Source organism: Charadrius vociferus, unplaced genomic scaffold, assembly GCF_000708025.1.
Source record: "Charadrius vociferus isolate BGI_N301 unplaced genomic scaffold, ASM70802v2 scaffold2, whole genome shotgun sequence".
In the NCBI taxonomy this organism is placed as follows: Eukaryota; Metazoa; Chordata; class Aves; order Charadriiformes; family Charadriidae; genus Charadrius; species Charadrius vociferus.
The window spans coordinates 2,567,999-2,582,508 of NW_009647595.1; the positions used below are offsets into that span (position 1 = coordinate 2,567,999).

Here is a 14,510-nt window from a genome sequence, read left to right on the forward strand (position 1 = left end):
GTCGGGTCTCGGGCTGTGGCCACCGCTGGCGGCTTCCACAGGCGTGAGCCTCCCGCTGCCGGCGCTGGCCCTCGCAAGGCTCCCGTGACTGGCAAACGGGGAGATGCACTCGGATGCAGGAACTAAGCACACCCGAACTTTGTGGTGGGTCTGCCCTCGACTCGGGCCCCCGACTGACTCTCAGGAAGATGCTTTGGAACCACAGAAGAGTATAAAGACAGTAATGATGCTGCTGGAAACGAGGCAGAGCTGCAAAACAGGATTGGGTCCAATGACCTCTTCCCTCTCACCCCAAGCAGGCTGTGCAGTGTCTGTAGGTACAGCATCAGGAGGACACGATAGGAAGTTTCTTCATAACCAAGATTTGTTCTACTATGAGCAAGTTTTGATTCATCTATTTTATGTTAGAATAAATGCTCGCACCAAAGAAGCTAATGGAGTTAGGCCTTTCAGTACCCACAGTTCTGGAAATAGAGAAAGCATCATCTCATTTTCAATGTCTAACAAAACTAATTAGAAGCACTGTGAACATGTCAAATGATCACACATGCAAAAATAATTTAGATAAACCTGAATCATTACCTCGGCATTACGATAAAGCACTATCCCTGGTTTCACCACCAAAACCCAGCGTAAATATACCCTGTCCTACCACAGACTACAAGACCAGTAATTGTCTGGGGTATTTCAACTAAGGAACCTCAGATGGGGAACTGGAAGTTGGTTCCAAGGCTTTCACATTCATATTACGGTTGATCTCTCTGAGAGGGAACCTTCTGGTGTTACTTAGAAGGGCCACAGCTGTTGAAAGCAGATAGCAAACAAGGCAGAGCACCATTAGACACCAGCTGAGTCTGCACAGCCGGGTCAGAACCACACTTGTGCACCCCAGAACTGCGGAGCACAGGAAATTCATCTCGCATCAGTGGGCAACAATAAGCAGAGCTCAGGGAGTTATTTTTATTCAGCTTTTTATTCAGCCTATCTGTAACAAAATTCCAAGGATGTGCACATTGTTAAGTTTAAAAAAAATATCTGAAAAACGTCTATTATTAAACTCTGGTTCACTGACAAATGCAAACAATCGCTTTTAATGATTACAAAATACAAATTTCAGGCACTCCGCTTTATGATAATATTATAAACACAACCTGTTTCATTGCTCTATACAGAATAATATTCCACCCTAAGTTTTCAAGGCACAATTTTTATGTGAAGTTATTTGCCATAACAAAGTTTTTAAAAAAAAAATCATTACAAAGTTTTACAAGTTCTCTTTAAAAAGCAAAGGTAGTCTTCTGTAAAACATTACTTCTAACACAGCTACATTCTAATGGCAGTTTATAGGAAGTTCATAACACAATGTGCAACTATTCTCTCATATCTTCACACTTGATTGCAATTTGTTTTTCTGTAATATTTAAAAGGTAATTCTGCCAAGTGTTAAAGTGTCAAGAGCTTGTGCCAACGCTATTCACAGAAATGACCATAAAAAGAACCACCTTCCAAATCTAAGACTAGTATAGTCTCAGTCAGGAATAATTTGTTCATGAGCTTGTCAAGGTCTGCAGTATTCAAAATGTCAACACTGCAATGAAATCTTCATCTTCAAGAACGCTTACTAATGGGCAAAAGACTAAGCATTCCATTGCTATTGAAATCTATTCAATTGATTTAATTATTATCAAGGAGGTTTTAAACTGAAGTCTGATATTAAAAATTATGGATAGACACCTAAACTGTATTCAAGTAGCTCAACTCCTGGCATAACTCCAGACACAAAGGAAAAAGGTGGGCAAAAGGAAGGAGGGCAAAAGGAAGGAGGGCAAAAGGAAGGAGGGCAAAAGGAAGGAGGGCAAAAGGAAGGAGGGCAAAAGGAAGGAGGGCAAAAGGAAGGAGGGCAAAAGGAAGGAGGGCATAGGCTGCCGATGCTATAGTTTCTTAGAAGAGGCACGTGCCCTCACATTCTACTCAGCTGAGCAGAAAACAAAACTTCTCGGCTCCTGACACTCAAGAACGCTGTACAATACCGGTTGAGAACTCTATTCTCCAGAAGGCAGCAACAAGCAACATTCACTGTTACTCCATTCAGTATTCTCAGTTCTTAAAACAGTGTTTGTTATGAGATGGGTCTTCTAGAATTATAAACTCTAACACCATTCTGCATTGAGGAGCGAGCATATTTTGTCAGAAGAGCACCAACGGTCTGCTTCTCTGCACATAAGTCTCTATAGAGGAAAGAAAGCAGATGACATTGGCATTAGAGATATTCATATAGAAAATGAATCTGTGAAGTACTTGTAAATATAACAATAAACTGGATTAGGGTATTGGGAGAAAAAAACCAACCAACAAACTACTTTAACTGTCACATAATGCTTTAAATTACCTACAGGCAAAAATGTATTTACTGCAAAACGAAGGATTTTGGTTTTTGGGGGCTGGGGGGGAGTTGGTTGGTTTTCATTATTACTGTTCTCTAATGGGTTCCCAATCTAGCAAAATGGTTAACTTTGAACAACTTAATTATAACACAGTAAACTGAGAGCCACTCATAAAGGTTTGATGCAGTTACTTCTGGGTTACCATCTCGATCTGCTCACACGTACCCTGGCTGGGCCTTCCAGATAGCACTGCAGTGTAAGCGTTAACTGCCCAAAGCACAAAGGACACAGTATAGGAAGTACTACTGCTTTATAGTTCTTGTGTTGTGACCATGGAGACCCATTATACATGTCAGGAGGTTCATCCTTTGAGCTAAGTCTGCCTCAATCAAATAAGACACAGTTATCACCCATTTAAATTTAGTAGGATCAGCTTTTTACACAAGTTTGAATCCAACAAATACAGCTACAGTTCCCAGGGGTGTGAATTCTATTCTTATATTGAATTCACAGAATCACAGAATGGTTAGGGTTGGAAGGGACCTCTGGAGATCATCTAGTCCAACCCCCAGATCATCTAGTCCAACCCCCAGATCATCTAGTCCAACCCCCGTATTAATAAATTCATATTAATTTAAATTGGAAAGAGGCAATCATAGCTGATAAGAAGTCAGCTATGCAGAAAGGGAAGAATATAACACTAATTATATTTTAATAAGAAAGATATCCATACTGTATATAAGGGGTAATGTCCACTTCTGTCCACTTTTCCCGTATGCTGAATAAGCTGTTGAATCTTTCCTGATTGTCTTCAGGTAAGTCTTCTACTTTTAGGAGAAAGATGGTCTCTGGCCTTGAGTTTTTATCCACAAGAGCCAAGCCCTGTGGATCAGCATCAGAGAGAAAGTGTTAAGTAAAGACAAAACAATTGAGTTTCCTTCTTTCTGGCAATAATCCATACAAGTTGCCCTCTCCACCTCCAAAGCCTTCTAAAACTGCACTACTAGAGGCAAAGTGAAAAAGTATCATAAAGGAGCTGTTTTACAGGCAGTATTTGTCATTTCCTTTATGACAAGGAGGGAAGGGGAAATCCATGAATTCCCAACATCTATGTCTCCTTTGAGCAGAAGGATTTCCATAGTGCTTGCTACTCTACTGGCTGTCGCTACAGCCTGCTCAACAATAATTCAGCTTCTGTTCTAGTTACATTTACAAGTATTAACTGTACAGCTGCAACTTTTCTTCAAACAGAAGCATGCCAGACTTACAAAAACTTGAACTGTGATGATTCCAGACTACTGATGCTCATAGAGGACGTCATAATAAGTAATTTAACTCAAAAGCTGACAGAAATAGTACAATTAATCCCCATCGATAAAATCTACATATGACACAAGTCAGTAAACAGCCTACTGACAAAAGAATCCGTGCTTCTTTATGTTTTTACCTTAAGTTGATCAAGCCTTGCTGTCATCCCTTCAGGGACACTTTGTTGCCAGACTTCTTGAAACTCTGATAGATTGAATTTAACTGCATTTTGCAGAAGCATTTGTGCTATAGCTCTGCATATCTTATCTTCATGCATTTCAAAGTAAACCTCCCCTGCTGAGAAACAAAGAACATTGTATCCTGGGTTCTTGCTTTTTGATAAAAGAACAGAGAACAGCCTCATATTTCCATTTTGTTCTACAAAGTCTCCTACAAACCCAAGTATCCTGTTTTTTCACTTCCTCAGGGAGTAACCTGACTTGGTATTACTTTGGATAAATTATGGTATCTTCTCATTCTCAAGAGCAGATTAAGCAGAATATTATGTGTGCGCAGCACTGTGAGCTACAGTATTCGTTCACATCAATAAAAGTATTTGCCCCTCATCTTTCCCCCTTTCACAGTAACACACTTTCTCCTACAGCTTTCATTCCTATTTCTGAATGGCTTGTGTTAAAATGTTTGCTGGATGTGGTTGAGCCATTAAACAAAACCTTCACTTCCTTAATCACCCTTATAATATGACATGATGAAGGGAATAATGAGAATTTATTTTCTTTCACGCTAACTTGGCTAAAATTCTCTGAACAACATCAGGCATACACACTTCCCCCTACTTTTTCAGTCATCTGGACTTCCTGCAATTCAAACTTGTGCCTTGTGCAACCTGCCTAAATATACTACGAAGCATTGTATGGACTTCAGTCTAAAAGTAGGACTATTGTATTAGTCAATACAATCCATGGATCTTGTGGTGCAGTTCAGGGGACCAAAGGCAGACATCTACTTCAGGCAAATTGAATTCAGGGGGATCTACATGCCACTGACTATTCACAATAGCACAATTAATTGCTTAAACACACGATACCCAAGACCTCCTGGGGTATCGAAAGAGAGATTCCATGTAAATTTTACAAGCGATCTGTCTTTAGTAACAAAATTACGGCTTGTAGACACCTAATAAATGACTTCAGGTACCTCTGATAGTTCCTGATTTTTCCCTGTCTTGTACAGTTTAACAGTCCTTTTTCCTGTGAAGCTTTCTCAAACAATTTTACTGATTTTTAGCTCACTGTTTGCTCCCTCCTTTTACAGGCATTGAAGCAAATTCATTTGTTTGGGCCATCCTCACAAAATCTGGATTTATTCATGAATAACGGTTTCCTTTATGCAAAATTAAAATATGCATGCTTCCCCAAATTAAAATACGCATGCTTCCCCAAACTTACCATCATCAATGTATTTCCTTCCATAGCTTAAAAGAATATGTTCTATCATCTCTCTGAAAAAAATAAAAATAAAATCAGAAATCAAGTTTTAAAACTGTTCACTAGGACATTACAGAAACAGTTACCAAGAAGAAGATGAAGGAACAGGTAAAATAAAAAAAATCAAGGAGAATGGCACATGTCTTCATGGCTGAAACGAGCAAATTGATAAAAACTTAGAAGTAAGTTAAAAGAGGAAAAAGGGCGACAAAAAGGACAGATGGGAGTTAATTCAGCATGTCATCCCCAAAAATCTCTTCCACTTTCTAGTTATAACTAGCAAAGACTAAAAGGCGTAAGGAGAATAAGGAAAAGAGACTCTTGCAATCTTACTTCTTTCCAATGAGAAGGGATGCAAGTCACAAATTTGGCAGTTAGTTACCCCTTACTGAACAGCAGGTATTTTTGTAGACCTCTGGCACAAAATTATAGCCTAACTGCAGAAATTAATACTAAAGCAATATTTCTTTTTGAGCCAAAAGCCAAATAAATGGAAAACACCACATATTGTAAACGTTAGACTTTGTTTGAATGGTAATCTTAAATTATTTCATGACTCCAAATGGCAGTACCACGAACTCAACTCTTAAGATCTGAAATTAGTATACCATTTTTTGCTAGCTGTAGCTTCAGGACAAGTATTTCAAGATGGTCAGCAATTTATGGCTTAAGTACACGCTACTTTCATAATTTACAATTTGGCAGTATTGTTTCTACTATTGAATCAATGGAAATATTACCAATAGACATTAAAATCAGTTTACTGACCTGTCTGTCTAAACTGCTAACACCCTTCTGTATTTTAGAGGCAAAGAAAATGCATCATCAACACCATGGTAACTGGTATCTAGAGTTATAAAACTGTAATTCTAATAAATAATTAATAACTATTGTAATTAGTAACAGTTAATAATCATTGTAGACAATTTTCAGTACTAAAAGTAATTACTTACGTGGGCTCTAAAGATCCAAGTTCCTCAAGGCAGGTACGTAAAGGAACCTTACTTAAAGACCAGGACTCTGAGTCTATTAGCTGAGTCACATGATTCAACAGTTTCATCTCATAGTCAAATTCTAGAATTCTCCAATATCCTACCAAATAGAAAACCACAAAACATTAGAAGGAAAACATTAACATCTTAATGCTATTCCCCTGAATATACACTACAGGAGTCTGGACATTTAAGTCACACCTTTACAAAGTACAGCAAGAGCATTCTGTTCTTTTCAGGATTAAAACTGAGAGAAACAACAAAATAGTAAGAGCTAATGTAAAGGGGAAAGAAATAAAATTGCCTCAGTTATTCACAATTGTTTATGTAGATTAATCGCTATAGATATAAATACACTAAAATCCCAGCCCAAGATGAACCAGATCTGGTAAAACCAATAATTAATTCAGGCACAGAACTGCATGAACAGAACTGACTGCACTGGCCCTGCAAAGTGGCAGTTCAGGTCCAGCCAAAGCCACAGAAATCCAGATGTGAAAAAGCACAGATGTGGTACAACAGTGCTGCACAGCTGTAAATGACATGGAAAGTAATCTGTGAGATCCTCACCTACCTAATGGGACAGTATAGAGAGGACGGAGCAGAAGTCTTCCCAGTTGTGCTCAATGATGGGACAGGAGGCAACAATCCCAAGTTGCAACACAGGAAATGCCAACTGGTTATTAGGAGAGGTTTTTTCCCCTGCAGACAGTCAAACACTGAAACAGCCTGGACAGAGGTTGTGCAATGTCCATCCTTCAAAACGCTCAGAACTCAACCAACTGAGGCCGTGAGCACCCAGCTCCAAGTTAGCCCTGTTCTAAAGCAGGGATTTGGATCCGATAACATCCAGAGCTCAGTTCTGCCCTATATTATTCTATGACTCTAGGACTGCTGCCATCTGGTGTCCAGGTAAGGGTTTGGCCTTGGCAAAGTAAAGGATGAGTAGGACCTTTCCCAAAGTGAAGCATTTGCTCCAGCTTTGCCTCACATGGTAGGAAGACTTCTGAGATAAACGCAGTCTGGGAGGAAGGAAAGACTATGAAAGGGCTGAGGTTACCTAAGGATCAGCTGGTTTTGCCTCCAGAAATGCAGAAAGCAGTACCCACTCATCCATGAAGAGGGCAGCCAGCCAAAAAGTAGTCATACTATGGGCAGGATACTCTGATGCCAGTGTTTGGAGAAGCAAAGAAGGAATTACCCTGGAAAGAGTCAGACTGGTTGATGCCTGCTGATTAACCTTTATGATCAGCTTCACAGCAGTAGAGGATATAGGAAATACAGAAGCAGATCCTAGTACTTTGAAGTAAATTGCACCTTGAAAGACGAGGATGTGGAATGGGCCTTAGGGGTCCCAGATATTCTAGGGGAAAAAAAAAGCAGGGTTATATCCCCATAGGCAACAATATTCTTTAGAGATTAATACCTTCAATTTTGCAGGCATCTATAACTTGTAATTGGTGTAGTATTTCTTCTTCACTTGCTTGAATCAGACTTAACAAATCTTCTGTTGTATACTGCAACAAGGGAAAAAAAGAGGGAAATAAACCAGGTTATCATTACTATTCTGTTGCTTCAGCAAGTATGCTAAATGCATTATAACGAAAGAAAGACCTGTGAGATTGATCCCCTCCCCCCGACTCTGAATTTTCTAAGGTTTACCACACTCTCTGAAACTTTTCCTGTAACTTAGAACATTTTCTCAAAGACTTATTCAACATAAAAAACAGTCTAACTACAGGGAAGTCTTTGTGCCATGCATAAGTAATATACCTGTACTCCCAGGATGTCAAACTACCACAAGTAGGCATCATAAGTAAAGTATCACAGAAAGAATGAAAAGTGAATGTGTTCTATCTTTCCTAAATCACATATTTTAATCTGTGAGATTCAAAGAAAAGACAAAACAAAAATAATTTATCACTGTTGGATAGAAGTCAGAACTCCAATTTACTACCTCCAGTAAGTGCAAGCCTCTACCAGTTACGTGTTGTGTTTTGGTGTCTGCTAACTAATTAGCAGACATGTAGCACAGACCCAGCCACAGTACATACAGCTCCTTGCAGAACAGTTACTTGGTGAGATGGAAGGGTGCTCTGGATACTGTGGTAAAGATTTAGAAGACATAAGAGAAACAGAAAGTATCACAGAATCACAGAATGGTGGGGGGTGGAAGGGACCTTCGGAGATCATCTAGTCCAACCCCCCTGCCAAAGCAGGTTCACCTACAGCAGGTTGGACAGGAATGCATCCAGGTGGATTTTAAGTATCTCCAGAGAAGGAGACTCCAACACTTTTCTGGGCAGCCTGTTCCAGTGCTCTGCCACCCTCAAAGTAAAGAAGTTTCTCCTCATGTTCAGATGGAATTTCCTGTGTTCCAATTTGTGCCCATTGCCCCTTGTCCTGTCGCTGGGCACCGCTGAAAGGAGTCTGGCCCCATTCTCTTGACACACGCTCTTTAGATATTGATAAGCATTGATGAGAGTCTGGAACACCAGGTTTAAATCCATGGGAAAGAGGGTTTCATCAATTCCTTTATACACCTTACAGCCTTTTCAATCAACTCTAATATTAAAGTTTTGTTGATTATAGCATAAGAATACTTCCTACCAGTAAAGAAAATAATTGGATTAATTACTTGAGATCTATTGGACTATGGAAACACAAATGGAACAAACCAACACTAAGTTTGGAACATCCACGTGTTAAAAAAGCATTTAATAAATACAGAAAAGTATCCTCTTCCCACTATGCCATTCGTATTAGACAGTATGTTTAAACATCATCAGGCTAAGTAGCACTAAACTCGCATCAGTATTTCAGTAAGTGATGTCCATATTACACATTACCTTAAAGAACATTGCTAGCAATTTAGAGCAAATATATCCCCAGATCAGTATGCAAGTGTGTTTGTGAGTTAGGTACTGCCATTCAGATAAGACCCTGCATAGGAGTCCTTGGCATTTGTTCCCTCTGAGGCCTGGCAAGCACTCCGACAGCTTTTTTAAGAAATCACTGCTCTCAGCTATGATGCTTTTATCAGTTGCATCACCCTTGCAAACATAAAATGGAATGGATTGACTTGCATCATGTCCATATCAGAAATTTCCAGATAAGGATAAGAAACAGATTAAATACATTAACTCAATCACATTAAATCATTTTAATATGGCTTGCCATCTCACCATAAACCCCAGGATTTTAATTTGGTGCATCCTAAGCAAGCTGTGTAGTAGCCTGTTGCTAAGTTTTCCTGTAGTTGGCTAAAACACATCACTATGCATCAGGCTTCCTTACAGTAGTTCCTTTGTTATTATCCGTTTCAGCCAAGTCTCAGTGTAAAATACTTCGGAGCAACTGTTTGTTTTTAGAGACAAAAGAAAACCCAACCAAACTAACGAAACTCCAGGATTTATGTAAGCCTTTATATCTTGAGATCATATGCTGCACAGTCCAGATCTCTTCATTAGTAATTAGATCCTCTTTTTACTAAAAAAAAAGTTGCTTACACCTGCTACTTATGGAAGCGCTAATAATGATCAACTTGTTTAGAACAGTAGGCTTAAAAAAAATTAAAGCAGCACTGTGAGATATGGGAGCAAAGGTATTTTTCTAGTTAAGAATGTATCTTCACTTTAATTGGCCCATTACCAATTACAAGAAAGTAATTTACATAGCTGACTTACCTTTGAAAATGTTGAAGTCTGATCTTTCCGACTATCTGGCCCTTCATATGGATCTTCCATTAAAAGCTTTCTCAGTTTCTTCAGTTTAGGTCGGCATCTCCTTAATTCCCAATAGTTATTGGAGAAGCCAGCAATCTAAAAGAAAAAAACAGTGACTCTTAAAACATTTAATCTACCATTTGGATTCAAAGAAGCCTACCAAAAATTATCAGCAAAAATGTTAATCTAGTCACTGAGAACAGGAATTTATTAATAAGGTAATTACTTCAAAGATGAAAGAATCAGTGTAGTATGTTCACTAAAAAATTTACTGCAGGCAGTGAAGAATAAAAATCCACTATTGGTTGATAAAAATACCTTCATAGTGCATGTGACAAAAGGAAAAACTCATCTTACATGCAAATGACACAATATCATAATGGGGTATATTCCTGCACAATTCTCATCAACATTTCTTTTTCTCTTAACACTAAATTATATTACTGCCATAAACCCCCTCCTGTATTATCCTGTTTACATCTTCCACACTTCTTCCCATGCTTGGGATCTACTTCATGGTCTTTTTACACCTTAATGAATCATCGTATCACTAAGCTCAAGTAAAACAGACATTAACGAGACAATAAGCTACACTTGCACACAACTAAAAAGACATCACTGTTCCTTACTCTCATTCAACATACAAATTTAAAGCATGCAAGAGGAAGCTCAGGTATAATTGATTCAGTAACACTAATCTAATAAAACTTTACCTTCAGAGTAATCCTGAGCTGTTTCATGGGATATAGCTCAGACTTCCTAGAAGATTCTTTGAAGAGGACAGTTTATCGGAGGCCTTTCGGCATTGTTTCTGCTATTTACCAAACCAACAGAAGTGGGTACAGAATGGCAGAGGCAGAACAGGCTCCAGCTTTGTGACTCCTGACCCAACCATTAGCCCCTTGTAAAAAAGCCTCCATTCCCTAAATGCTTTACCAGACTACTTTTTTTTTTTTTTTTTTAAGGTCATCCATTAAAAAAAACACCAAAACTTTAAAATAATGTTCCATTTAAATCAACTATAAGCAAGCCACCTATGTGTAGAAGAAGTCCTATCCAAATTTTAATACAGAGAAAGCTCTCAGTTTTTAATCTAACTATTCCATAGCTTGCTTGGCACAAAATTCAGGTAAATACTAATTTCCTGATAAACTTCTAAGCTTTTTCTTCTTCCATGTCAAATAGCATTTACCTAAGCGTTAAATTTTTTTCCTGCCAAGTTCTTTTCTGAGCAATTTGATAATGAACAAAATGGTACTCTGCATAGGAAAAAAGACAAATAATTCTAATATATAATCCAAAGATCATAACTGGAGCTGGGCTGTGTGAGGTGAATAAAATGGCAGATGCTTTGTCTGTGAGTATTACCCTTGCAAGTGGTACAGAAGGGCAGTTAAGCCGCAAAATACTGAGTAGACATACTATCTTATGCTATGTTTCAGAATTTGCAGCATCAATACACCATGCAGCATTTTTGAAAACATTAAGAAAGCTCTTAGAAATAAAACTCTAAAAATAATTCGTAAGCAAAATCACATTTATATTATGTTATGTGACTTCAGAGGACTAGTGAGATCATTAAACATAGCAAAAAAAAAATGGAATAATATTACTTTCTCATTAATCTCTTTAGTTTGAATTAACTTTTTCTACTAGCTGAACTGCTGACTTCACAGAAGAAATGACGTTGGTTTGATTATTATGTTCATCTAAGGACAAGCAGGATTACTCCTCAATGATGTCATTACATCCATTACAGCAAATAATGACCTAATAATAATATTTGCTATTTATATATCTATTTTCAGTAGAATTTTATTAACTATGCTTCAGAAAAAGTAGACAAGAATGAATTCTTTAAACTGAGAACTCTAAAATCATTCACTTCAACAAATCTTTCCAGATGCTAGTTGAGAGTCACCTTTGAATATATTTCTATATTTAAAAAATAATATTCAGGCATGACATGGTATAATCTGCCTTTTGGCTAAAGCATGCCTAAGAATCAATTTGAAAACAGCTTATTTTAAAAACAGCTGCTAACACTGAGAAATTAGATTTTCTTTGAAAGCTTTTAATACCTACCACAACTAATTACTATCCACTGAAAATAAACGAAAGTTTTAACTTCTTAGAAACAATAATTATCATACATTACGGATAAAGTTAGTTGCCCAAAGAAGGGCCCTAGAGCCACTTTGGACACCCTAAGGTATAGCATGCCCCCTGTGTATAAAGTATATTTATAAAGACATCCTTCTGGGGCTGTTCAATATACAAAGAACCTACAGGAGACTCGCGTCCTTCTGGAGTGGCAGCTTGAAGCTAGACCAATACCACAAGACATCTAAAATGTCATTAGTAGCCTATGTTTAGGCAACTGAATCCCAGCCGGGTTTCACATAAGCATCTTGGATAAAATACAAGAAATTATAGAGAATAAGAAAGTAGAGAATTAAAGCAAACAAACAAAAACCCAGAGAGACATACCTGTGAATGAATAATATCACAAGATGCTTGATCTGCATTCAGCTGTTCTGGAGTTTTGCAACCAGGAATAAACAGCAACATATTTGAGGTATCTGCTATTTTCATGTCGTAGGTTTTATCTTTGCTGCACAACACTGCTTGTTCATCCTTTTCACCACGGACTACCAGGCTGAAAAAAATAGCACAAAAATAAAGATGTATTTTTACATCTATTTCAGGATGAACACCTATTAAACTTGTCTGATATTTTTTCACATTTATGCATTGGTAAGGAAGTTAGAAACCACAGTTCTATTTGGTAGCAGCAGTCACAGTATACCAAAATATAAAGACATAATTGTCAATTAATCTAAAATATATATCTATTCATCTAAATATATATTTCTCCTCTCCTTTTTGAGTTTTCCCACTCTGAAAGACAAATATTCAAGGTTTTTACGCAGATCACAGATCCTCACCTGCCATTTCAGGTAAAACCCTCTGAAACACTGATTAAGTGATGCCTGAACTAGTTCACAATTCTTAGAAATTAAGATTACAACTCAAATTGTTCTTTAATCACATGCTTTAACTTGGTCATCCCTGAAGCGGTTAGGCAGTTGGACTAGATTGTTGTAGGTCCCTTCCAACTAAAATAGTCTATTCTATTCTTAACAAACACTGAAACTGGCCCATTGTGAAACAAGAAAGCAAACCGAAATTGTGTCTATTGTGCAGCATCCTTCAGATAATTCCATCTCAAAACCATACACATCTTCTTGCAAATAATTCCACGCAGGAAATAAAACCATCTTCTGGAGCATTTTAGTACAAAGTATCAACACAAACCTCCCTCTTGAGCTCACATACTTGATTAAACAGAGATTCTTAGTGAGGACATGATAAAACCGAAGCAGGACCTCAACAGAGGAACATTCAGTTCCTCCCAGGCTACACTAAATTAAGTGCTCCCATTCAATTTAATCAAACTGTTCATCTTGCTTCCAAAAGCTTGCATGCATGAACAAAGCTCAGCTGTGCCCCAAGTGGTCCTCATCATAATTCAGGCCTCGAACCAATGACACTTTATCAATATTGCACAGAGTATTGACAGGCTTAATAACATACATCTCTAAGGACTATTTTCTTTAGAGGGAGATCGAATGCTGTATAATTTTAAATATTTGTGTTATATCACTGGCATTGCAGCAAAGAAAGAAAATTTAAAACACTATTAAAAGCTTATCTGGAATCTGGTTTTGGTGCATAGTTAGATGTCCTACCAAATGCCTATGCTAATACTGTATGTCCTTCGCTGTCCTGTTTGTCTAACTTGTGGGCAACCCTGCCATCCCCCCGACCTCAAGAGTTCCACTAGGAAAATCTGAAAGTCGATGGGATTCTTTTGAAGACATAATCTCCTTTCCTAATCCCAAATTTTTAAGTACCTATCTTCATAGGCCTGGCAAGAAACTCTCCTCAGTTTTGGCTAGAGGTATCCTCAGAAGCAATTTTTCCATATGCAAAAAATAAAAAAGAAAGAGAGAGAACAGTCACCAATACAACAGCCTACAGAAGCGGGAAACTTTGTTAGTGAAGTTGCCACTCTGACTGAATGCTCTATCAGATTGAATAGTATGGGAGCAGGACCCAAGATTGCTTTCTGGCCTTGTCACTGACTCACACTGTAGCGATACATAAACCATCCCCCACATCCCATCTCCGATTTTTTCCTAATGCACACAACAATTATTTTGCTGAAATAATCTAAATGTGGTATAAATACCCATCACAAAGTGCTGGCTATGTTCACTTTGTCCAGCTTCTTATAGGTGTTAGGAGTTTCCCAATTTACCTGAGCCAGGTTTAAGGGAGAGTTAGACTTTCATACCAACCGGATTAGAATAAAACTCTGGGAAAAGCCACGTTTAAGAGCCAGGTCAGCTACTTAACGCCAAAGATGGGACAGGGCAGGCCTGCACCATCTCTACCCGACTCCCCCACCCACGGCCAGGAACCCTTCTAAGAGTGGAAAACTCCAGCCTCCCGCCGCGGGGTGGGCCTATCCCGCTTCCTCATGCCTTCCTCAGGTCGCAGTGTCGGCCAACAGGCCCCAAACAGCGACGGGGCGGGAAACTGGAGGGGGTGGGGGGGTGTCGCCGCCGGCCGGGCCGCGCCTCGCCT

At 38.6% G+C, this 14,510-nt stretch overlaps 1 protein-coding gene across 1 annotated transcript in view; it reads right to left on the minus strand.

The window, feature by feature from the left end:
* Nucleotides 1-1,887: 1,887 nt before the first annotated feature.
* DSCC1 (DNA replication and sister chromatid cohesion 1) overlaps nt 1,888-14,510 on the minus strand; it is a 36,558-nt gene continuing 23,935 nt past the window's right edge. Inside the window, exons 2-9 of the mRNA XM_009881033.1 lie at nt 12,348-12,516; nt 9,819-9,953; nt 7,559-7,649; nt 6,094-6,232; nt 5,102-5,154; nt 3,832-3,989; nt 3,118-3,266; nt 1,888-2,228 (exon numbers count right to left, since the gene is read on the minus strand). Coding sequence (XP_009879335.1) covers nt 2,120-2,228; nt 3,118-3,266; nt 3,832-3,989; nt 5,102-5,154; nt 6,094-6,232; nt 7,559-7,649; nt 9,819-9,953; nt 12,348-12,516 — 1,003 coding nt within the window. The 3' untranslated portion in view covers nt 1,888-2,119. The remainder of the gene's footprint in view (nt 2,229-3,117; nt 3,267-3,831; nt 3,990-5,101; nt 5,155-6,093; nt 6,233-7,558; nt 7,650-9,818; nt 9,954-12,347; nt 12,517-14,510) is intronic.